This window comes from Eurytemora carolleeae, unplaced genomic scaffold (genome assembly GCF_000591075.1).
Source record: "Eurytemora carolleeae unplaced genomic scaffold, Eaff_2.0 scaffold1746, whole genome shotgun sequence".
Lineage (NCBI taxonomy): Eukaryota > Metazoa > Arthropoda > Copepoda > Calanoida > Temoridae > Eurytemora > Eurytemora carolleeae.
Window position 1 is genome coordinate 1 of NW_019397634.1, and position 26,687 is coordinate 26,687.

Sequence of the window (26,687 nt, forward strand, 5' to 3'; positions counted from 1 at the left end):
CAGAGTCTAAAACTAAAGAATGCGCGAATTTTAAGTTTGAGGTTAAAAGTTGTGTAAAATAATGAATAGCTACTTCAGTATTAAACTTTCTCAATTTTAAATTTGAATTTCCCAGGAAAAATCTGAACCAATCAGAGAAAAGGATTTACGGAGAATATTACATAACCATCGCTAATCAGCTGATTACGTAACCGAAAACAAAACATGTTTCGAGTTACAACCGTATTTTGGGTTTACATGCAAAAATTAATTAATCTAAAACGAAAAATTTCTTTAACAAGGTTTTCACTTTTAAATATAACGTAAAGTTGAATGCCACTTTCTCAGCTGAATGATGTTTGAAAAATAGACAAATAGGGAAAATGCAGGATTTCAAGATTTTAAACCTGTGTTTAAATTTTAACTCGTCGATTTCGGCGAGTTAAATATTTAATCACAGGGTTAAATATTTAACCTCACGGTTAAAGTTCAGGTTTAAATTAAGTCAGAAGTGGCATTTAACCATGAACTTAAAATTTAAGTCAAAACTTTTCGTTCTTTAGTTTTAGACTCTGGGCTATTTTAGATATTTTTTTCATGGACCGGCCTTTTTACAGCCCTGCATTAAAAACAAATGTTAACATTGTGCAGGAGACTGAATTAACTTTATTCTCTTATTTAAAATTAAATTAGAATTAAAGCTTATTTGTAAATACATGTTGTCCCAATAAATATGGAATTAAATAGAATTAAAACTTATTTGTAAATACAGTCCCAATAAATATGGAATTAAATAGAATTAAAACTTATTTGTAAATACAGGTTGTCCCAATAAATATGGAATTAAATAGAATTAAAACTTATTTGTAAATACAGAGTGTCTCAATAAACATGGAATTAAATAGAATTAAAACCTTTTCGTAAATACAGAGTTTCCCGAAAAATATGGAATTAAGCAGAATTGAAATTTTTTTGTAAATACAGGTTGTCCCAATAAACATGGAATTAAGCAGAATTAAAACTTATTTTTGAGTAAAAGGTTGTTACATTCTGAAACATTTAAAATGATTTCATTTGTACAATTTGTACTCAATTCCCAATATTTAACGGGACACCCTGTAGTTGGAATTGAAACAAGGCCGCATTTGTCATGAACTCTAGGAAGTCAAACCTTATAGAAATCCAACGTATAGAAACACCTACGTATAGCAACAAGGCGTATTTTCCGGGAGAACATTTTTTATATTTTTAAGAAATTAAACGTTTTTGTAAAACATTGCGCTTATCATTATCATTATTATAATTTCTATTTTTTTACATATACCCTAGACATTAAAGGAGCAAAATAGTTTAATATGTACATTTGTACTGCTCTCTATTGTGGTTAAGGTCCCCCAGATTTCATTATGTACTGACAGCATAAATTATATGGTTATACATAAAATTGCATGTTACTATTTGAAAAAATATTTTATAAAAATGCTATCATACAGTTTTATTTATAAAAAAAAATTCTTAAAAGTATTAAAAAGTTCTCCAGTAATATTAATATGATATCATAAAATTCCGTTTTACCATTTAAATTAAAGGATTTTATGAAAATTATCTCTACTTTACACTGATTATTTAATTTCTCAAAAATATAAAAATGTTCTCCCGGAAAATACGCCTTGTTGCTATACGTAGCTGTTTCTATACATTGAATTTCTATAAGGTTTGACTTCGAACTCCAGGGTTTTTAAAATTCAGCATTTCCTTTGTGACATTTTATTTTTTCATTTTTATTTTGTTCTAGAAAATATTAAATATCTTTTTCACAGTGTTTAGTAACCAAACATATCAAAACATATCCAAAAAGAATTATAAAATCCTTAAAAAAATAATATGCCATCTCTAATTATTTAAAAACATTTAAATTATTTAAATATTTATAATTCGACGGTAAATCATGAAACCTCATAACTTAATCTTTCATGATATATAATTAACTTGAAAAGAATGCCTGCTCTTTTTCTTGCAAATACAAGGTTTAACATGAACAGCTGGGTAAAGTACCAGTGTCCTGAGACTGAGAGACTTCGTTTTTATTTTTTTTTAGTTTTTTGGTATCATTAGTATACCAAGTTGGATTTCTGAATTCAAATCAATTAACAGAATCTGAAAATATTGAAATTTGACCTAATTAGATAAAAAAAAACAATTTTTTAGTGCTAAAAATACAATTTTTGACCACAACTTGCCCAATTTTCAGTATTTTTCAGTTCTGTAAATTGTTTTGAACTAAATTTCACAACCCCAATCATCATAGTCCCACAACCCACATCATAGTCCCACAACCCACATCATAGTCCCACAACCCACATCATAGTCTCACATTAAGCTCATCAGAACCCCATATTAGGATCATCAGAGCCCCACAATAGGATCATCAGAGCCCCACCATAGGATCATCAGAGCCCCACCATAGGATCATCAGAGCCTCGCAATAGGATCATCAGAACCCCAAAATAGGATCATCAGAGCCCCACAATAAGATCACCAGAGCTCCACATCAGGAGCTTCATAGCCCCACAACAAGATCATCAAAGCCCCACAATAGGATCATCAGAGCTCCACATTAGAATCATCAGAACCCCACAACAAGATGATCAGAGCCCCACATTAGGATCATATGAGTTCTAGAAAAGGATCATCAGAGCCCCACAATATGATCATCAGAATTAGTTTTTGATGATTCTTGTTTTTATTTTCGTACATATCCCTATTTTGAAACAATTACTGCATTTTAGCTCATGTCTTGTTTTTAATACATATTCTGGTTTAGAGACAATTACCTGAATTTATATCAATGTCAATTTTCAAGTATTTAAGCACTTGCATCACAAAACAAGATTTTTGATAAAATATAAACAAAATAGAAAATAAAACATAATGTTCTTTTGTGATTGAAAAACATTATAGAAATGCAGGAAATTGATTGTTTAAAATGCAGGAAACTGAATTAACTTTATTCTCTCATTTAACACATAAAATGTGAAAACTTAGATTCTTAACATAGTTTTGCAGTTGATTTAGGCTTCATATGATTTTTACTTTCCGTGACTTATTTTGTAAGTTATGAAAATGAGTTTTGTTTTGAATAGTGGATTATACTTAAAAACGGGAAAATGGGTTTTGTCTCAAATGCGCAATGATTCAAATTCAGCTTATGTTCGAAAATGAAAACCTGACATTGCCTTGAAAAAGGTCAAGGGTTTTAATATAAGAAGAACTCCTTTCATAATTTAGATTTAGGAAAATAGTTTTAATTTGTTGTTCTTGTGATTTTTATAAAATGTTAGTTATGGTTTTTACTATAAGTTCATCAGATCCACAGAATAAAATCATCAGAGCCCCACATTAGAATCATCAGAGCCACACAATAGGATCATGAGAGCTCTACAATGGATCATCAGAGCCCCAAAATAAGATAATTATTGCCCTACAATAGGATCATGAGAGCTCCACAATAAGTTCATCATTCAGATCCCCACAATAAGATCATCAGAGCCCCACATTAAATGTCAGAGCCCCACATTAAATATCAGAGCCCCACTTTAAGATCATCATAGCCCCACAATAGGCTCATGAGAGTTCCACAATAGAATCATCAGAGCCCCACAATAAGATAATCATTGCCCCACAATAGTTCATGAGAGCTTCACAACTGGATCATTAGAGCCCCACAATAAGATAATCATTGCCCCACAATAGGATCATCAGAGCACCACAATAGGATCATCAGAGCCCCACAACATGATCATCAGAACCCCACAATATGATCATCAATGCCCCAGAATATGAGCATCAGAGCCCCAGAATATGATCATCAGAGCCCCATAATAAGATCATCATTGCCCCACAATAGGATTATCAGAACCCCACAATAGGATCATCAGAGCCCAACAATATGATCATTAGAGCCCTACAATAGGATCATCAGAGCTCCACAATAGGATGATCAGAGCCCCACAATAGGATCATCAGAGCCCCACATTAGGACCATCATAGCCCCACAAAATCATCATAGCCCCACAATAGGATCATCAGATCCCCACAATATGATCATCAGAGCCCCACAATATGATCATCAAAGCCCCACAATATGATCATCAGAGCCCCAGAATATGATCATTTGAACCCCACAATAGGATCATCAGAGCCCCACAACATGATCATCAGAGCCCCAGAATATGATCATCAGAGCCCCACAATAGGATCATCAGAACCCCGCAATAGGATCATCAATGCCCCACAATATGATCATCAGAACCCTACAATATGATCATCAGAGCCCCACAATAGGATCATCAGAACCCCACAATAGGATCATAAAAGCCCCAAAACATGATCATCAGAACCCCACAATAGGATAATCAGAGCCCCACAATAGGATCATCAGAACCCCACAATAGGATCATCAATGCCCCACAATATGATCATCAGAGCCCCAGAATATGATAATTAGAACCCCACAATATGATCATCAGAGCCCCAGAATATGATCATTTGAACCAAACAATAGGATCATCAGAGCCCCACAACATGAACATCAGAGCCCCAGAATATGATCATCAGAGCCCCACAATAGGATCATCAGAACCCCACAATAGGATCATCAATGCCCCACAATATGATCATCAGAACCCTACAATATGATTATCAGAGCCCCACAATAGGATCATCAGAACCCCACAATAGGATCATCAATGCCCCACAATATGATCATCAGAGCCCTACAATATGATCATCAGAGCCCCACAATAGGATCATCAGAACCCCACAATAGGATTTTTTAAATCGATTTTTGAAGTAAAAAAATTCAAAGTTGGTTAGCCTATATAGGGGACTCAAGGGTTTAACAAATTTCAGCCCATTCTGTCCAGCCGTTATAGCTGACATATAAATATATTTAAATACAAATAATCAATTTAATCAAAAAAAAAAAACATATAATACAAATAAATACAAATATGTATACACGAGCAAAGAGCTTTATTATATATTTAGAGGGAATTCACGAAACCCCATGACTTATTATTTCGTGATATATAACCACAGTGTAAAAAGAGTGTCTGATTTTGTTTTCTAAATTACAAAGGTTAATATAACAGATGGAGTGATGGCGTCAGACTAGAGTAAAATTATTTGTTTCAAAACAGAACTAAAAACATTGGAATTCAAAATAAAGAAAATATTTTTTTTTCTTTCAAAAATTTATCAGATAAAGTCATTTTCTTACTCTCCCACTTTATATAAAATCTTTCTAAATCTTTCCCCCTTGATATATCCTTATGCAAAAAGAACAAATTTTCTCGAAAACAACATTTATAAACACTATCCTGATTGGGCTATTTTTGTCTAATATAGATTCCAGGGGGCGGGGGTTGAGCTAGGGGAGTGTGAAACATTATTTTTAACATTTAACTTTTCAAGGCCAGCTCATTAAAAAATGGTTGGTGAAAGGGAAAATTGAAAAGTTAAAAAAGCATGTTATAAAAATGTTCAAAAATCATTTTTTTTAATATGTGACAGTGACACATAAATTTTATCTTTGTAATTAAAATTTATTCTAAACACTGACCCACCGTTTGACTGTGGCCATACTGACCAATTGTTAAATGCTAAAAGACCGCATTTTTATGTAATTTGAGTGCTTGAATGGAAAGTTTTTTCACTAAGAAAAGAATTATAAAATATTTTGCCGCAAATTCTAATTTTCTTTTTCCTAAATCTTTGCAATCTTTGATGTTTAAACAAGGGGTGTAATCTGTCGTCTTTGTAATAAGGACAGAGATCAGGGACAGAAGGGAATCGGTGTTAGGTATAGATCATGTAGTGACATAAAGGAAAATACGGGTTGCGGCATCTGTTTATATACAGTGTACACAGCTCTGGGGTATGTAATCAGTAAACAGTATATTTTGAGCATCATGCGATACTGTTCTGTGGTTAACTGTACCACAAATGGTTCTCATGTTGATATGAGAATCCATACTGTTCGTGAAGAATGGAAATCTTTTAGCTGTTAGAAAAATATTCCAACTTTTATCTGCTCTCGTCATTTTACTCAAAACTCTTACAACAAATTAAAGAAGAAATTAAAAGACAAATTATTTTGTGGCAGATAGATATTATACCGAATCTGTCTCAAAACTGTGTCTAATCTGAATGACAGAACACCCTGACATCTTTAAGAAGGCTGATCATGGAGAACTACATAAATATTCCTTGCTTAGAGAAACTGCACTACTGTACACAGTCCTACGGCTGAAACATCTTGCCAAGAAGAAGAACTTTGATTCAAAAAAGTCAAAAATTAGAAAAAGTTCAACAAACTTGTTCTTTTTTGCCAACCAATAAGTTTGTTCATGGTGATCATTATTTTGTTTAATAGATTTTTTAATACATTTCTTTATAAAACCATGTAAATTTTATTCACGAGAGAACAAAAAAAATCAAAAAGAGTGACGTCCTTATTTGTTTTGTTGTGAGACAACATCTGAGAACTTTTGAATCAACAAAATAAGTTAAAACCTTCCTCTCAGATCTCTGATTAAAATTAAAACTGCAAAATTACTCATATATCTTTTGTGAATTTTCGGGATTTGTTTGAAAAAGATTGTATCTAAGACAGATTTGAACTTATTTTGCCAATTCAAAAGTGTTCAACTTTAACACTGAAAGTGACGTATCTTGCTGGGAACCATGCTTTTTTTTTAGTCCAAAAATTACAATTTAAATTCTTCCAATTTATGCCATGAGATTTAACATATGATTGCTAATTGACTTTTTGACAAAATAATTATTTTGGCATTTGTCGAAAAACCAATATAAGGTTAAGAAATTTAAAATAAAATACATCAACAACATTTTTAGCATACAAGTTAGGGCCGAACCGGGGGGGACCGCGCCCCCATGTGCCCCCCTCATGTAGGATGAAATGGAGGGAGGACTCGCACGCTTGGCTGCGTTAATTCTCAGTATTCTCGAACCCGTTTTTATATCAAAAGAGCCATTTTGGATGTTTTGCGTCATGTTTTTCATATTGCAATAAACTACATAGAAACGTACAAAAATGTTTGATTTTAAATCGTGAAAATTTCGAACTTATATCTGAAGACGACATTTACATGGGTCTTTAGTCTATTTTTTCTAGTCTTTACTTTCCAAACGAAATCCTTTCATGAAATTATTTAAAAACCAAATAAAACCTTATGGCCCAACCTGTCGTCGTTTCCTTAGTCTGTTCCACTTTAGTATTTATTCACTTTGGCATAATATGCTAAATATTTTTTGAATATTTGAACTTTGCACAAGGAGTTAGAAAAACGACTTGACAAATGTACATTAATTGGTTTCTGCATTTATATTCATGCTTAAAAAGACGTCTACAAAAATCCCCCTCTTCATTAAAAGTACATGCTAACCTTTATGTTCAATTATAAGGGTTCTGTACAATTCCCCTGTACAAACTGTCCATCAGCATTCTATACTCTACCCTTTCTCCGTGTTTAAAGCTTAGCCTGAAAAATCTAAATGTCTCTAATAAGGTCTTATAGATATTGGAATTAGAAAATTAGGAATTGTTGCAAAAATTCAGTTCCTTCACGGTGTAATTGTGCTATAGAAGCCAAAAGAATGTGCTTTGAGGCAACTTAGGCTACATCCTCAGATGGTTATTAAGAAACGCAAACTTCTATTAAAAGAAAGAGCAAAATACAATTTTCATTTAAAAAGTAAAAGATCTTCAGTTTTTAATGACTTTTTACAAAAAAAGTTCTTTCTGTGTTTACTTTGAATATATGCTTTACTGAAAAAAACAATGAACTTTTTTTCTGCGTGGACCTGATATTTAACAAATGATTTCTTTAAAAAGCATTAAAGCAATTAAAAGGATACAATTCATGATTTATTTTCATTGACATTTTTCATATAATTTAGATAATTTACTTATTTACAACTGAATGCTAGAGAGTTGGAAAACTCTTTAATGTCCTAGATAATTTTACCCGCCTTTTGTGCAGCTGTTACCATTTAATGTCAATATTTGTCCATCATTGTCTGAAGCCAAAACCAACTGATCATTTATTACATGAAGGTTGGGCCATTGTGACACGTATTGGTGTAAACTGCCCCAAAATCAAAATTTGGGTTACATGTGAATATTTCCGTGCGTCTGTGTGTTATCATAGAATCTTTTCATTTATTTGTGATAATCTTGAATCAAAATAAAATCACACTTGAAAAAAAATTCAACAATGCATGAGTTTTCCTTGCGCCTGTGGGTTTTCATTCACATCTTCAAGCAAATTGTTAAAAACTTTCATTTCATTTCAAAAATATCATTTTATTTAGCAAAATCCTGCGTTTTTGCGTCGCACATAAAAAGCATGAAACTCACACTTGAAAAAAAATTCAACAATGAATATGTTTTCCTTGCGCCTGTGCGTTTTCATTCACATCTTTCAGCTTTGTTAAAAACTTTAATTTCATTTCAAAAATATCATTTTATTCAGTAAAATCCTGCGTTTTTGCGCCACACAAAAAAGCATGAAAATCACACTTGAAAAAAAAATTCAACAATGCATGTGTTTTCCTTGCGCCTGTGCGTTTTCATTCACATCTTTCAGCAATTTGTTAAAAACTTTGATTTTGTTTCAAAAATATCATTTTATTTAGCAAAATCCTGCGTTTTTGCGCCGAATGATGAAAAATCTAAATGTCTCTAATAAAATTTAAAGATACTAGAAATTCAAGGCGCTTCGCGCCCTTCTTTCTAGCCTTAGAGGGCGCTTCGTGCCCATCTCCTAAATTAATTGTGAACATGTTCTCTTTGTGTACATCGTAAAACAAAACAAAAATAATTCGCGGATTTTCACAAAAAATTTAACGGATTTTCAAAATTTTAAAAAAATTAATGACGATCGAATTTTGATGGAGACAAATATTTGAAATTTTGATGATTCATAAACCTTCCCTGGAGTCCCTAGATGCCCCACAAAAAATTTGGGCCCGATCGGTTCAGCCGTTTTGACGTTTATTGGATACAAACAGACAGACAAACAGACAAGCCAAATTTATATATAGATTGGAATTAGAAAAATCAGGAATTGTTGCAAAAATTCAGTTTCTTTGTGGTGTAAGTGTGCTATAGAAGTCAAAAGAATATGCTTTGAGGCAACTTAGGCTATATCCTGAGATGGTTGTTAAGAAACATGAACAATTTTAGATTATTCAATTACAAGAAAGAGCAAAATACAATTTTTTATTTAAAAAACAAAAGAACTTCAGTTTTTAATGACTTTTTACAAAAACAATTTCTTTCTGTATTTACTTTCAGTATATGCTTTACTCAAAAAAACAGAGAACTTTTTTTCTGCATGGATCTGAACAAAATGTTTCCATATAAGAGCATTAAAGCAATTAAATTCAATTCATGATTTATTTTCCTTTAAATTTTTCATATAATTTTGATAATTTACTTATTTACATGTGAATACTACAGAGTTGGAAACATTGTTAACTTTCATGACTACATAACCCTGTAGCCAATCCCGGTCTTTTAAATAAGCGGTATTCAAGATCAATATTTGACGATTTCCTTCAGGCCTGGCTGCAGCCAATACCAACTCTCCATCCAATACATGAAGGTCGGGCCATTGATATGCTTCAGGTAAACGTGGGCCCTGTCTCCACCTCATGATTTCCAGAATAAGAATCTCCATAGTACGAGATGGATCCTCTGAATTAATAGGGTGTAAAGAACACAATACATCAATCAATATAATGTTCTAGATGCATTAAAATATTGTTTAATATAAATTACTTTATTACATAATGACCCTGACTATATTAGACATCTATTACTAGGTTCAGCATTGATGAGACCAGGTTCTCCAGGCTGATGTTTCTACAGAATCTCTTCTGTAGCCAATCGAATTGAGCAATATGCTGAGGCTAATTCTTTACCAACTTCGCCTACTCTTCCAGTACAGACAGATTTTCAGTTGGATTGAGGTCCGGAGAGATACTCCTTCACCCATATGTAAGACTGAAGGTCCTGGAGCCACTGGAGACTTGTAGCAGCTGTATGACAGTAAGCTCCATCTTGCATAAATGTCACTTTAGACTTTATTTTTGGTCACTTTCTACAAGTGATAATTTGGAGACCCTGCAGAACCTGATCTCATTTATACCGAACCAAGTAATAGATGTTTATAATGGTCGGGGTCAGTATGTACTAAAATGAATTTATAATAAACAATTTTTTGACGCATCTGGTACATCTCAGTTTTAAGTGATACAATACTTTCTTTACACCCTATAATATAAAAATAATTTATTTTAAATGAAGTATGGTAAGGTCATTTGTAAACAATCGATTTTGTTCTTTTTCAATTATATATTATATTAATATTTGTTTATTTTCCATCTATTTTTTTCTTTATTAGTAAATTTGTTAATTCAGTAAAATAGTTCTTTTAGTAAAATAACTATAATCTTTTTAAAAGTTGTTCAAAACAATTGTTCATTCAGTAAACAAATTGTAAAAAAATTGTTCTTTCTGAATAGTTTTTCTTTCTGTATAGTTTTTTAACTTTAATTATTTCAAACTGTTAGTTTTCGTTTTTTTGTCCATTTTTAAAATTAATCGTTTTTGATTTCTCTGAATGATCAAAGTTGTTTCTTAATTGTTAGTTTTTTATCTGAACAACACTATCGTTCACAAAAATTTTGTTTGTTTACAATTATAATGCACATCCCTTATTGCGACACTTATTATATGACTTAAAGGGAGTGTTCCCTAAAAATGAAAGGGGGTATAGGCTTAATGCGATAAAAAAGCGCTTTTGATCGACACTAATCTTACTTCTATCTGTTGCGTCTATAAGGAGAAAATTGATAAAGACGTCTCATACCGAAGAGCGTAGTACCCATACAAATTGAGGAAGTTGGAACATACAACTTAGACCGTAAAAAAATCAAATTAATATCAAACAAATCATTCAGATATTACAACCTTTAGTCATCGATTATCTTTCTCCACATTTGTATACATTTGATATTTCATACTAGTTTTGATTATGTTTTTTAAAATAATATTTAGCTTACAACTTGTTTTCCAACATTCCTGGAAAATATGAAAATGTCGTCTTCATTACCAAAAATCCTCGAAACAGGAATAAACGTTTTTATAAATAACGCTCAGATCATAACAATTAAAACATATTATGAAAAATCAACTATATATAAATGTGGCGAAAGATAATCGATGACTATGGTTGTAATATCTGAATGATTTGTTTGAAATTAAATTGATTATTTTACGGTCTAAGTGGTGATGCAATTTTCTCAATTTGTATGGACGCCATGTTATTCGGTATGAGAAGTCTTTGACAATTTTCTCCTTATAGACGCAACAGATAGAAGTAAGATTAGTGTCGATCAAAAGCACTTTTTATCGCATTAAGCCTATACCCCTAGTATTAGAGACTGGGAGCGAGAGGTGTTGTCGGCAGCAGGTTAGGGTATACACTGATGTTTATAAAGTGGTGCACCAACAAAATGTCTATGGGTCATGACATCACAAATGTCTGTGTCTTCCCAGAAAGGATGGGACAATTTGGGACTTTTTTAATAATAATGTTCAGATCCTTACAGCACGTGTCAAAACAAATCCATAATCAATATTAGATCACTAGTGCAAGCAAAAATATTTTTTCTTAAATATGTTGATATATATGGGTACCAAAAAATCCGTCTTGAAACATTAAATTCAAAATTATTAAAGTATTAAAAATAAGCCCTAGATCAGCCCATTTTCATAATTTCAAAATACCGACAATTTGGCAATATTCAGTGGTTCAATGCGCAACTTTAGACACCCATGTCAGCATGGTTTGATAAAAATTAAAAGTCAACCTCTCTTAGTGATTGTTAAATTAGTAAGTTCTTGCGCCGACCCATTTCATAAAAAATCAAAAAAAAATTTATATTGTTTTTTTGTAAATTTAATTAAACAATTTTGCTACAAGTTTTTAAAAAAATGCTATTATCACAGGGTAATTGCCCAGCGTAAAACTGGACTTTAAAGTTATAATTAATGATTTTACAGCTCAACTTAAAGCTAAGATTATATCAGATATTTACACTTTAATACACCAGTTTTTCACCACAGCCAGGTCTACTAAGATTATGGCTGGGCAAATTTCCCTTAATGGAACTGAGCTTTTCGATAATTAATGAAAGAATCAATTAAGAAACAGCAAAAATCGTTAATTTTAAATTGTTAATGAAATGGATTAGTCCTTTTTAAGAAAAAAATTAATGGTTGAGAATGAAAACAAAATGGGTTTTTAATTTAAATGGTGAATTTCGTTTTTTTGCGCTGTTAATACTAAAATAAACCCTTTCATAAACGGTTAACTAACTTTTTTTTCTGGGCTTCAGTCTGTTAATAATGTTTTAGACTGTTATCAGCTAGAGCCAATATCGATTATTAAAAATTTTCCATTAATGTTGTCAATAAATTAAGATAATTAATTATAATTTAAACAAAAAGCGGAAAATGCTGTTAACAAAATGAATGTTCTAGAAAAAGTTGTAACATGCCAAACCCTAATTAAGATCCAATTATATTTGGAAATTTTAAAAACATCATCAAAACCTTCCATATTTAAAAGTTATTGAAAGCAATGTTCATTTATTGTTTTTACTCATTTTAGAAGGGCTCATTTACACTTGCCACACTACTTTTGCCAAAAATACAGTTATTATAATTAAACTTGTCATAAATCCTTTTGCATAAATACAGTTACCATAATTACACTTGAAATAAATACTTTTTTGAAGAAAATATTGGAAATGCTTGGTTAAATTGTTAAATATAGTTGTTTGTTAAAAAAGCGTTTATGTTTGTTAATTGTAACTTTTTTAATTATGCCAAGTGCAACTTATGGCAAGTGTAATTTATGGCGAATGTATTAAAGGCTAAAGTATTATGGCAAATGTAACTTTGGAACTAAAATTGTCCAGAGAGAATGTAACCTTTTAAGTTCATACTTACATAACTGAGAATGATTGGCCAATCCTGACTTACCATAGAGGCGTTTGCCGAAAGTGACTCCCCCAGCAACATAAACTTGTTTGTTGTAAAGTGTACAACCTAAACCCTGCCTAAACAATCATCATTAAATAAATATAAGGTACTCCCCTTAAAATGTCATAATTAAAAAAGTAATGCTTTAATACAAGAAATGCATCACTTTGGAACAGTCAATTTAGAAATGATGCTTTTAGATTCCATTGATATTATTACAGTTACCATAGCATCATACTGTTTTTTTTTTGAGCCACATAACCAAACATTGTGAAAGATGATTAAAATGCATCATACTGGGCTACATTTAACAAATTATAATCTTTTAAATTCATTTTAAAAATAAATGGAAAATAAACCATGATTTAGGAAATGAATGAATGCAAGTTATACTGGACAACTTGAAAAAATGATGATATATGAAGTTAGGAAGTAGCTGAGAAATTGCACATTTTGAAAGTTGCTACTTGGGAAGTTGAGTATCCAAAAAAGGTTAAATGTTTCTAATAAATTCATTAATTTAGTATTACTTAAAAGTATAACCTTCTATATTTCATTTTGGAAAATTGTCTTCCAGTAAAGCCATCATTGATATCATAGTGAACCACAGAGGAACTCACACCATCAATTATAGATGGTTCATTGGATGAATAGGATTCAGTACCCCCAATGAACAAGATTTCTGTGTCACTTGAATACATATAAATATAGATAGTATAGAGTTTCTATTATCAAATGTATGTAGTGCAGAAAATGTAAAAATCAATTCAGCCTTCCTGTTAAATTTTCCACTCCTTTTCTCAAAAATAATTTTATAGTCTAGAGCACAGTTTACTAAACTTGATAAACCAATATCAGTTTTACCTTATTGCAACAGCACAGTGACCTAGTCCCATACCTAGTCCCAAAGAACGGGGATATGTGTGTGGAAGAATTTTCCAATTTATTCCGTTGAATACTTCCAGTGAAGTTACCAATTGTAAAGGTTGGTTTGATTCACTATCAATTAAATCAACATTAGTAGATTATGTTCAAAAGTATTAAAATTTATCTTGTTGCCAAGTGTCTAAGTTTATCTTGTGTTTAATATTTAGAGATGCAATGCAAAGAAGATGAAACCATGATTGCCCAAATACCACTAATACTATGTTTAAAGGGAGTGTTCGTGAAAAATGAAAGGGGGTATAGGCTTTATGCAATAAAAAAGCGCTTTTGATAGCTCCTAATCTTACTTCTATCTGTTGCGTCTATAAGGAGAAAATTGTTAAAGACGTCTAATACCGAATAACTTAGCGGCCATACAAATTGAGAAAATTGCAACATACTACTTAGACCGTAAAAAAACAATTTAATTTTAAACAAATCATTTAGATATTACAACCTATAGTCATCGATTATCTATCGCCACATTTGTATATAGTTTATATTTTATAATATTTTGTTTTTTTAGAAAACGTTTTCAACGGATTTCAAAAATTGTGAGTGGTGTGCGGCATTCCTAGATAGCTGCATAAGCGACTAGAGAAACAAACAAATTAATTAAAAAATCTGACAAATATTTACAATATCTATTCCTTTCAGCTTTTCATAGTCTTTACTAGTATGCAAGAGTGTCTTCTAACTATTCATGCTATAAAGCCTAGTTACAGTATGATAATTTGATGTCCAATTACAATACTCATCACTTACTCATCATTCGGAGTGACTCCTTCGAAGTTAAGACCACCAGCTGCTATCAAAACATCTCCTATGGGGGTTAATGAAAGCCCTGCCCTTTCCTTATTCATGCTTGCCGCCTGTACCCAGTGCCCCCCAACATTCTTATAGCAGTTTTTCCAAATCCTGAAATATTATCAAGTATGAAATCTTAGCACTAAATTTAAACGTTTAACGGTCATGATTTTCAGATTTAAAAATTGTATTTAAAAATTTTAGAAAAGCTTGGCATTGAAGGAAATGAATATACTAAATTTATTAGTTTTGGGAATATGTATTAACAGTAACATCAAGATTTTCTAAATGATAGAAGTTACTGTCTTTGTCTGAGGTAATTTCGTGTTTAAGTCTAATTTCTAAAGAAAAGTTTGTTTACCATACGATACTACAACATTGAATTCATTATGTAGATAAAACAGCTTGTTTCGAATTGATTAATTATTTTTATAAAAAAGTTTTTTCCAATTGATGCATTATTTAAATAAAAAGTCGGTTTCCAATAATGAACAATTTTCAAGACATTAATTTTGAGTTGGTTTATTGTATGGGAAAAAAAGCTCTTAGGATGATAATTTTGGGTATTTATTGAAGCCTCCACATGCGTATATTTCACCATTGTAAACAGCTGAACCTATTCAAAAAAACCGTAAAACATAATTGTAAGAAGTACATCAGAATCAGATTAATGTAATAATGTACAGGGTGTCCACCACAGTCTACAAGTTGCATGATCCATGCCGGTACAACACATACTGTTATATGCATTCAGTCAAACTGTACAGTTAGGCTACCCTGGGGATACACTACTCAAATATTACAGGGGATATTAGTTCCAAAACTAACACTTGGCCCATTTCTAACACTCAGTGCTAGAAACAGGCCAAATCTGCAAAGTTATCTTTTTCAAATGGCTAAAATTATAAATTGAAACATTAAATGCCAATTTTAAACTAACAACAAGGTGTACGAATTAGTTTTTGATGATTCTTGATTTCGTTTTGGAACATATCCCTAATTTGAAACAATTACCTAATTTCGGCTCATGTCCTGTTTTGGAACACTATAGCCTTAGAGGGCATTTCACGCCCATCTTCTAAATTAATTGTGAACATGTTCTCTTTGTGTACATCGTAAAACAAAACAAAAATAATTCGCGGATTTTCACAAAAAATTTCGTGGATTTTCAAAATTTTCAAAAATTTAATGAAGATCGAATTTTGATGGAGACAAATATTTGAAATTTTGATCATTCTTAAACCTTCTCTGGGGTCCCTAGATGTCCCACAAAAAATTTGGGCCTGATCGGTTCAGCCGTTTTGACGTTTATTGGATACAAACAAACAGACAAGCCAAATTTATATATAGACTAGAAATTCAAGGCGCTTTGCGCCCTTCTTTCTAGGCTTATAGGGCACTTTGCGCCCATCTTCTATTTTAATTGTGAACATGTTCTTTTTGTTTATATTTCAAAACAAAGATGAAAAAAATTTTGCAAATTTAAAAAAAAAAAATCGCGGATTTTCAAAAATTTTTTTACAAAATTAAAAACCTTTAAAACACAAATTTTTAAAATTTTAATCATTCATAAACCTTCCCTGGGGTTCCTAGATGTCCCACAAAAAATTTGGGCCCGATCGCTTCAGCTGTTTTGATGACAAGCCAAATTTATATATAGATATCCTGGTTTTGCGACAATTACCGGAATTCATATCAATGTCAATTTTCAAGTATTTACGCACTTATGAAACAAAACAAGATTTTTTGATAAGGTAAAATATAAATTAAATAGAAAATAAAAACAAACTGTTCTTTTATAAATTAAAAATCATTATAGCATTTAGAAATCAAAATATTAATATCATTTGTTCTTACAATATAGATTTAACTAGAAATGAGGGAAAGTGCTGGTTTAAAATGCTTGAAAATAAATCATCCATATTCTCTTATTAAACAGATAAAATGTGGAAAACATAGATTCTAGAAATAATTCTGAAGTTAAATTAGTCTTCATAAGATAATTTTTGTTTCCAGTGATTTATTTTGTGCGTTATGAAAGTGAGATTTGTTTTGAATTGTGGATTATACTCAAAAATGAGAAAGTGGGTTTTGTCTCAAAAATACAACAATGTTTCAAATTCAGGATATGTTGGAAAATGGAAAATATGACATTGTCTTGAAAACGGTCCAGAGCTTTAATATAACAAGAATTCCTGTTATAATTTTGATGTTTATAAAAAGTTATAAATTGGAAATTGTTGTCCTTGTCATGCTTAATAAAATGTTGGTTATAGTTTTAATTATATACTTTTACTCTGGATATGGGCCGGGATCCCAAAAACCCAGTCTTTCAATTTGTGCCCATTTCTAACACTCAGTGTTAGAAATGTGTCAAGGGTTAGTTTTGAAACTAATGTCCCCTGTATCAGGTTTTACAGATTTATCAAATTGAACAAAAATTCTAACGGTAGAACAGGCTAACTTGCACTTAAAAAGGTGAAAAATTGCATATTAATTAAAACAATGTTCAAACCTACACCATACTATTTAAAAATATTGCCTAAAAAATGTTTTATTGACAAGTTTAGAGGTAAATGTGGAGTTTCTCTTTCTTGGCCAAATGATGAAACCATAAAAAAATAGTTTTTCATTAAAAAAAATGCCCATTGATGTTAAGATTGCACAGTAAAAACAAATGACATATAGTAAACTTGTTTTGCAATGCTTAAAACCCTGCATTGTTATTGATATTTTGGGCCTAATAATGTCATACAGACTAAAATAATTCATCAAAAGTTACCTTCGTGGTCTTTAAAGATATTGGAGTTTTGTGTTTTGCACTACAATAGAGACATCAAAAGGCATTATTTCTTCTGTCACAGTTAAAAATACCTTTTTATGAACAAACTAATTAATTACCTCCATGCACAACTGCCTCTGAAAGAACATTATCTACAGGTAGTTGATCAAAGATGCTAACTCGGCAAGGGTATATTGCTGCTGGTTCAGGCTTTAACTCCTCTAACATAAGATCAGTAAACACCATAGGTAATGATCAATTAGTAAAGATGCTACATAGCACTATCTTATGTCATGAAAAAATGTTTTTTTTTATAAATTAGTTAACCCACTATGGCTGTAGTCTCCAGTTTCAGGAACTTCATAATCAATATAGGTGTCATGTTTGTAACCTCCAATGAAAAGAATACTTGGCTCCCTGAATCAGAAAAGCAGTTAAAAATTTGTTGACAACACACGTAACCAACAATATTTATTTAAAAAGGCCAAATCAAGGTTACACCTTAATATTTTATATGTGTTGGAATATATTTGATTTATATGCATGAATGAAGAGTGAACAATTTTTGACTATTAATAAAAATATGATACAGGATACAGCCAGAGACAAGGGCGTACAACAGCATTTGTGTTGGGTGTATTATGCACTTCTGAACATAATTGATTAAGCAATTTTTTATTTCATTCATTTTAACTGTGTACAGCCTGAATTTGATTAGCGCGCCCCACCACAAGATTATAAAAATGACAAAAAAATAGTTAAATGAACAAAAAATAGTTAAAATGAGAAAAAATAGTTTAGCTTTGACAAAAAAAATAGTTGAAATGAACAAAAAAAAATTAGTCACAATGAACAAAAAAGTAGTTCAAATGGACGTAAAAACAGTTCAAACAGACAAAAAAATAGTTCAAATGGACATAAAAATAGTTCAAATGGACAAAAAATAGTTCAAATGAACACAAAAATAGTTCAAATGCTGTGAATCAGCTGAAGTGATTAGGGGCCCCCAGTGGGAGGAGGCAGACACTGAACTCCAACCTTTGAGTTTGCGAGGTGGGGAAGACTTCACTGCTTCGCATATTTAAAAGCATGATTAAGAGGGGATGACATTTGTAGATCAAGATTGAATCCTAGCCGCAGTGCTCGGCCCGAAAAGTGTCTTAACCTAACCTAACCCTAAATAAAAGAAAGTGTCTTAACTTCCCTATAAACCATTTTACGTGACTAACGTTAAACCATTTCGTAATTCAACATTACGGAACGTACTAACAATTGTAACGTTACAGAACGTTAAATAACGTAAATGTTATCTATATAACGTAAGCTTACGTACCTTTACGAAGGTTGGTAACATTAGTTTTAGGTTTATATTGAACTTTAAATTTACGTAATATATTAGCGTAAATTTACGTTACATAACGTAAGATATAACGTCAGCTTAAAGTTTTCTTTGAACGTCAGATAAGGGTATTTAACATAATTGGGGTTTGTAAATAAACGTTAATTTACGAAATATCTTACTTCCTTGTAAGGTTTAAAGTTTTACATTTGATATCCATGCATGATATACGTAACAAAATTTTGGCAAATTTTGCGACTTAATCATATCAATGCCAAACTAGCTATTCATATAAATTCCCCTTAACATTTCAAAAAATGTTTTGTGCGTACCATTTCATGTGAATAGTTTAATTTAGCAGCATTATAAGATATTTGAATCAGCCCCCCTCCCTTAACATATCTGATAGAAAGATAGATACTGATAAATTTTACCCCCCCCCCACATCCCCTGTTGCTGGTTGAAGTAGAGTGTCTCAGCTGGTTGCAGGTTGTATAATGTACCGGCCCGGCCCGACCTGGAGCGTGCTCGATCAGGTTTAGCTGCTACAGGGTGTCCCACAAAACATGACATTTAATAAATCGTTATTTTTAGTTAAAAAATCTTCTTTTGCTTCATTATTTTTACAAATTATGGAAAAAGACATTCTAAACTATTTACCAACTGTCATGTTTCATGGGACACCTGGTAGCCTTATAGGTACCGCGTCCGCTTACTGTTGAGTGTTGAGTCAGGGCAGTCACTCACTTCATTCACCAGAGTCAGACCAGTTACTTGCGAGTCGCATACCAACAAACACATCAGTCACAGTTTACCTCACTTCAGCTGCAGCAGAAGAACAAAGAACGAAGTTTTTTATTTTATACGTCATTATGTTTGTTAAATTTTGAACAAATGTCACATGGAATAATTAAACAAGTATAATCAACAATCAACGAAAGCTGGAACAAGAATTTAACAGAAATAATTAACCATCACTGAATTTGATGTTAAATATGTTTAATAGAAGTACCGTGATTTTTTATATTTACTATTTATTTGTTGGTATATTTTTATCCTTTTCCTCAATAACTGATCATATTAATATCTTTTGTACAGTATTTTCTGAATGATAAGCAAATATGCAACTAAGAAAATAGTACCAATGTGTTCTCAACATAGTGTTCTCTATAGAACAATTAGGCAAGTACAAAGTATTTTTTACATCACAAGTTTAGTACAAAGTGTTTCCTACAGATTAATAGGTAAGTACTATAGTGCTCTACAAAACAATAGGTAAGAACATATGTGTTCTCATCAGAACATTAGGTAAGTACTTATGTGTTTGGTTTTGTTCTTTGGTACGTCAAATAATGTTATTCAACGTAACTTTGGTGAAAAATGAGCATATATTTTGGATTGATAAAAATCAAATTTTGGTTTCTTGTAAACATATTGTCATTGTTACGTTAAATAACATTACTCAAAACTGTGCCCATATTTGGGGTTTCTTTTGAGAAAGCTGCTTAAATGTTAAGGGTTCATTGACGTAAAAGTTAGGTTCATGTATGCAACTATACGTGCATTGTTACGTTAAATATCCTTACTTAACGTAACTTCTGTGGAAACTGTGCCCATATTTGGGGTTTCTGAATGTTTGGTTCATGAATGTCAGATAACGTTAAACTTAACGTTACATGACGTACCCTTTTTTACGTTACATAACGTAAAAGTGGGTACGTTTTTACGTTCCTGGAACGTTAAATAGTGACGTTAATTAACGTTATTGAGTCCTAAAAGGAACGTTATCTAACGTTCTCAGAACGTTATTTGTCTTGTTGGGTTAGCCTAACCCGTGGCCGCAGCACTCACCCCCCTGCCTGTCCTAGCCACAACGCTGGGTCCAGAAAGTGTCTTAACCTAACCTAACCCTAAATAAATACTAATTTAATTGAAAATTGTTGAAAAAGTGGTCATGTACAAAAGTAAAATTTGCAGTGAAGTCTTCTCTGCCTCGCACACTCGAAGGTTGGAGTTCAGCGTCTGCCATGGGAGGAGACAGACAAAGGGGCCGTGTAAAATCACGTCGGGAGTTGGAGTAAATCACATTTGAACTATTTATATGTTTTTTATGAACTATTTCATTTGAAATTTTGTGTGTTTATTTTTCATTTGAACTATTTATTTCTCATTTGAACTATTTTTTTCTCATTTGAACTAGTTTTTTGTTCATTTGAACTATTTCATTTGAACTGTTTTTTTTTCATTGAAAATTTATTTTAAGTTCGTTTGAACTATTTTTTTTTTCATTTGAACTATTCCATTTGAACTATTTTTATGTTCATTTGAACTATTTTTTGTTCATTTGAACTATTTATATGTTCATTTGAACAACTAAACAATTTTTATGTTCATTTAAACTATTTTTATGTTAATTTAAACCATTTTTATGTTCATTTGAAACATTTCTGTGTAATTGTTATCTAATTAATTGTCTATGAACTAACTTTATGGAAATTATAAAAAAAATTTAAAAACTAAATTGCGGTAGAACAATAGTTCAAATAAGGAAGAAATGTGTTGATTTGAACTACAGGATCTATGAGGTCATGTCAGTAGTTCAAATGAACAATAGTTCAAACGAACAATAGTTCAAATGGGAGTAGTTCAAATGAGAATCCACAGAGATTTTCCATGTGGGCTCTGCAGTCACTGAGTAAGTTAGATAAAAAGCCAGATTGATGTATAATGTAATGCCAGAACCATAATAAGGTCAACAATTTTTTTAAACAAAAATAGTCACTTATAAGGTTTAAATCAGTGGGGCTGGAACTTAGATACTTGGCTGTGTGTATTAGCCTGAGTGTACAAATAAGACAGCTTACTGAAATAGGACATGAAGAGATTGTGGCCTATTCATACCTTTAATGAATAATGAAGCATTGCCAGAGTTGGCTTAAGGGGTTGCTATGGAAACACCTCACCAGGGAAACATTTCACCAAGTAAATGCCTCAAAAACCGCTTTTGAGGAATTTTCATTTTATTTTGGGAAATCCCTCAAAACTGGAAAAGGTTGAGGATTTCCGAGGAAGGCTAAATATATTGCAATTTTTTGTTCTATTGTTGTTTATTTGGGTGCTCAAGGCCCAGCTGGGAGTTAAATTCTTGTACTAAAAAATGTTTGAGTGAGAGATTTAACATAATTTTTACGCCCTCCTAAACTAAAAAAGGTAAAAATTGTTTTAGATTCTTCATGTAGAAAAACTTTGAAGAAAATATTTTGGCTAACCCTTTTCAGAAGAATAATTAGGAATTGAGGAGGGCCTGAAAAGAAATAGTGTGTGCAGCCCGAAATGACTTGTGCAGTACACATTTTTGCACATACAATTTGTACAACATTACAATCATAGATAAATAAATAAACATAGATAGCTTATGTACGCAAAATCACAAAGAATTGTACAGTCCGCGAACTCATACTTCTAGGGGTCAAAGTGTACTTCAATGATAAGCAGGGTGGTTTGGTGTTTTAATGGATTTCATAATAGAGTGTAAAATAACTCCGGGAATGGAACTATTTAAACAATAATATTTCACTGAGCAATATATCATATTGACGAGAACTGAAGAAGGACATGAGAAGGACTAAACTAACTTAAATTTCTCTCTACAGAACTCATGTACACCACAAGTACTCAATGACATAAGAACAGCCAATGTTCACAACCGACCTAGTTAATCTATATAATAGGAATATCTTTAAAACATCTCTGTACATTTATATCATTCAAGATGAAAAATGTCGTCTTATGCGCAATCTATCTTTATCTATGATTACAATTCAGTTTTTTGCTTCCTTAGGACAAGAAAGGCAAAATATAATCAAATTTTTGTTCTTTTTTTACAATGTTGTTTTCAGATTTGGCGTCCATCTTACAGATTAGGCCATCACGCCACAGATTTGGCCACCATGCAATAGATTTGGCCTGTGTGCCACAGATTTGGCTGCCATGCAACAGATTTGGCTGCTGTGCCACAAATATGGCTTTATGCCACAGATTTGGATGCTGTGCTATAGATTTGGTTCCTGTGCCACACATTTGGCTGTCTTGCCACAGATTTGGCTGCTGTGCCACAGATTTGGCCGCCATGCCACAGATTTGGCCACCATACCATAGATTTGGCCACCATGCTACAGATTTGGCACAGTATTGAATGCATGCAAAGAATTTGGCTGGTGCCTCAGATTTGTCAGGGTTGCAACAAAATAAGGAGATAAGGAAAATATGGCTGCTTTGCCAGCATTTTATTTCTGTGTTGCAAGTAATCAAAATGTTTCAGGACAAGGGTATTAATCATGCATCCAGGGTGCTCCGGCAGGCAGTTAAGTTCTTTTCAAAGCGCATATTTTTTCTAACTTTTTTCCAAATTCCAAACAATCAAAAGGCTAAGGAGATTTTTGGAAAATATGAGCTATGTGTGTTCTAAAAAATGTTCCAAACAAGAGAATCAAATTAATTTTTCTGCACTTCAACACTCAAAAAGGAAAACAATTATAAAACTTTAACATCATTTTAACTTTTCTAAATGGAGCCTTTTTTACCTGCAATTGGGTGGAATACCCATGGCATCACAGTCTATCTAAAATTGCAATTACTTCTTTATTAATAATTTGATATTTATTTTGTTATTTCTTTTTGATTGTATTGCAAAAAAAAATGTTTTCAAAATGTTATAAAAAAGAAAAGTTCACTTGATCACCCAATCATGCACAAATATTGGAATTTTTCAAAATGTTTATTTTCCTTTATGATAATGAGGCTCAATTCAAGAATTACCACAGTCTTGAGGAACTACAGATGATGTAAAGTTGTATTGGGAGGTAAATAGTGTTTTACAGTTACCTGATTTTTGGAATAAATGTTTTTAGAAGGGTATGGTCCATTTCCAGCTAAATAAATTTCATTATTAGAAAAACCAATTCAAGCGACTTATTAATATTCATTACAATGCTAAAACAAGAAATCTATTTTTACATCTTCATCTGTATAATAAAGCTCTTAGCTTTATCATACTTATACAATTACACACATATGTTTACCATAGCTGGCCAAACAGTACCATAGATATCAGAGATTACATAGGAGAAATGTTGGCAGGCACTTCAGCTAAGATCTTTTAATCAAATACTGAACGCAGTATAGTAACATTTAGTACGAGTTCATTTTTGTATTGTTCACTTTTTATATAGACCTACACTCTAAGAAATCTCAAATTTTCATCTAACAAAATTTGTTGGAGCACCGGACTCAAATACACCTTAGTAGAATCATTCGTCAAATTTTGTTATATGTATTTTCAGTTGCCTTAATTCAACGTTTGTTACATGATCTATCAACCGGTGTTTGTCCACTCGCTTGGCAGCGCGGGCCGCGTCCTCCATATACGCATCATCTCACAAAGTTTGTTTCATGCCGCCGCAACCAGCAACACTGCGCGGTTTAAAAATTACCATTCATCAAAATTTGTTAAATGTCCCTTCAACTCACTGCGCAACTATGTAATCATTTGTTATATGATCATTCAGCTTTGAATCTTGACCCGTCAACAGAGGTTGTTACAGGTGGCGCCACCTACTCTCTCAAATTTTGTTGCATCAAGATTCAAGTTTGTTGCTACTTAAATCAAAATAAAATCCAGCTGTAATTAAAGTTTCCAATTTATTCCGGCTCACTTTTAGAACCTTTCGTAAAGATATTAAAAACAATAAAATATTTAAAAATTACTTTTCCGAAACAAATCTATCCTCTAGAGGCTACTAGGCGTGACATTTTTAAATGGGTTCACATTCCGTAAGAGCTTTAAAAATTGAGCCGTAAGAAACTGGAAACCGCATATAATCTGGAACCCTAAATATTTTAATATCATAAATTTGTTTTTTAACGCATGACAATCGACAATAATAAAAGGAAAAATATCCAAATAAAAGCATAATTCAATTTATTTGTAATAATAATAATAATAAATGCATCTTGTTTCATTGATAATTTTCTTCTCGTTCACCTGAAATAATAAGTTTTGGAAAAACGAAAACGATAGAATCATTGGGTCCGTCCTAGTATTCGAATAAGCCCCCCCCCCCCCTAGTATCAATTGTACATGAGCATTTTGTTTTTAGCAAATTAGTATAAATATTTAGGGTTAGGTTAGGCCCTCTAGCCTTTCTAGGCCGAGCGCCGCGGCTAGGACAGGCTAGGGTGGCCGAGCGCTGCGGCTAGGACAAGCTAAGGGCCGAGCGCCGTGGCTAGGAAAGGCTAGGGGGCCGGGCGCTGCGGCCACATGACCATCATGTAAGAATTCTTTATAGAATCCAGAAAACTTCTTTTCCGCCGCCATACTTCCATTGGATCCTAAATTTTTAAATTTTCAATGACTATAAGACGTGTAAAGATGCGGGGAGAAACTGTAAAAACTACAATTTATACTTTAAAATACAGTGCTTAGGATCCATTTAATTTTAATGTGGATCCGGATCCTGGATCCAGACTGGAAAAAAATTGATCCGGATCCAAATCCGGATCCAGGTAATTTCTTTAAGATTTACTGAATTTTTTTAACAAAAATTAATTTTCAAATTGTGTGTTTTATTTTTTTCGCTATTTTTATCCTACAACTTGATGAAACCCTTGGATCCGGATCCGTGGATCCGCATATTTTTGCGGATCCGGATCCAGGAAGCCAAAATCTTGCGGATCCAACAAATCCTTAGCACTGTAAAAATATAAAGATAAAACATGACTTTTTAGAAATTGTCAGAAAATAACCAAGCAAAATGTTTTATCGACGGCACCTCATTTTATAGGCATTGTACTCAATAAACGCACTTTTGAGTACAATAAAATGGCGCTTAAACACCCTATTTTTAGATACAATCTGTATAAATATTATATTTTTTCACACCTGTTTCTTCAACAGTTCCCAAGAACACCCTCTGCCAGAGAGTTACTAGGGCATGTTCACCTTCTGGATATTTAAATCCGCTGCTGAAGCAGACTGCCATAAGTGAGACTACAGCCTTGATTACAAATTTTCAATCAGTTTAAGTTAAAGTTTAAGATTTTCGTCGAAAACGCTGAACTTTTAACGGTATCTATGTTTCGATAGTAAACTTCTGTGCTTACAACTTGCTTAAGAAAGCCAAAAACAAATCTAGTATATTTATAATCTTTATAAATCTAATATATCATTTAAAGGAAAATTAACTACCTCAGAGAGGGAAATTCCCCTATACAGTACACTATTTTGCACTATCAAGTTGAACCGCATCCTAAATAGAGGATTTTTTAATCTTTTAATGAAATGAAATCTAGAAATCAAAATTATTTAAATTTCATTTTTAGTTTTACCTTCCTCCTAGCTCTTTATTAGGATATGGGGACTACCAATAAAATCAAAACTCTTCTGATCCTTAAAAATGATCATGTTGTGTATTTTTTTTAATGTAAAATAATAAAAGAGTTCTATGAGTGTATGTGGGAATATTTTTAGTGTATATAGGAGTACTAGGAGTTTGTTTAGGAGTACTAGGAGTTTATATATAGTAGTACTAGGAGTGTATATATAGGGGTGTATATACATAGTAAATGCCCTACTCCATTGGGATTTCTCAAACCCATATCTATCCAGGTACAATTCAATTTCACGTTATTTCATAAAAGAAGAATAAAATAGCCAG

At 32.1% G+C, this 26,687-nt stretch overlaps 1 protein-coding gene across 2 annotated transcripts; it reads right to left on the bottom strand.

Moving 5' to 3' along the window:
* Positions 1-9,444: 9,444 nt before the first annotated feature.
* LOC111715275 (uncharacterized) lies at positions 9,445-24,860 on the bottom strand. 2 transcript variants are annotated; one of them, XM_023490585.1, is made up of 11 exons: positions 24,054-24,860; positions 23,857-23,903; positions 23,556-23,593; positions 17,965-18,050; positions 17,753-17,854; positions 15,401-15,467; positions 14,810-14,962; positions 13,985-14,119; positions 13,664-13,810; positions 13,121-13,197; positions 9,445-9,763 (listed from the first exon to the last, which is right to left on the bottom strand). In XM_023490585.1, exons 3-11 carry the CDS (start codon positions 23,576-23,578, stop codon positions 9,504-9,506), a joined length of 1,050 nt encoding a protein of 349 aa, XP_023346353.1. In that variant the 5' UTR covers positions 23,579-23,593; positions 23,857-23,903; positions 24,054-24,860; the 3' UTR covers positions 9,445-9,503. The 2 variants fall into 2 exon arrangements, with proteins under 2 accessions (XP_023346353.1, XP_023346352.1); XM_023490584.1 differs by lacking the exon at positions 24,054-24,860 and having other exon boundaries at positions 23,857-24,033.
* Between the last annotated feature and the right edge of the window lie 1,827 nt (positions 24,861-26,687).

What these genes read in the sequence shown, in the direction of transcription:
- LOC111715275 (XM_023490585.1), bottom strand. Translation starts at nt 23,578, where the DNA reads ATGGGTATTCCACCCAATTGCAG. An exon ending in GGAGTCACTCCGAATGATGA is followed by an intron (nt 14,120 to 14,809) that starts GTAAGTGATGAG and finishes TTTAATTGATAG; the next exon opens with TGAATCAAACCAACCTTTAC. An exon ending in TTTCGGCAAACGCCTCTATG is followed by an intron (nt 9,764 to 13,120) that starts GTAAGTCAGGAT and finishes CTATTAATTCAG; the next exon opens with AGGATCCATCTCGTACTATG.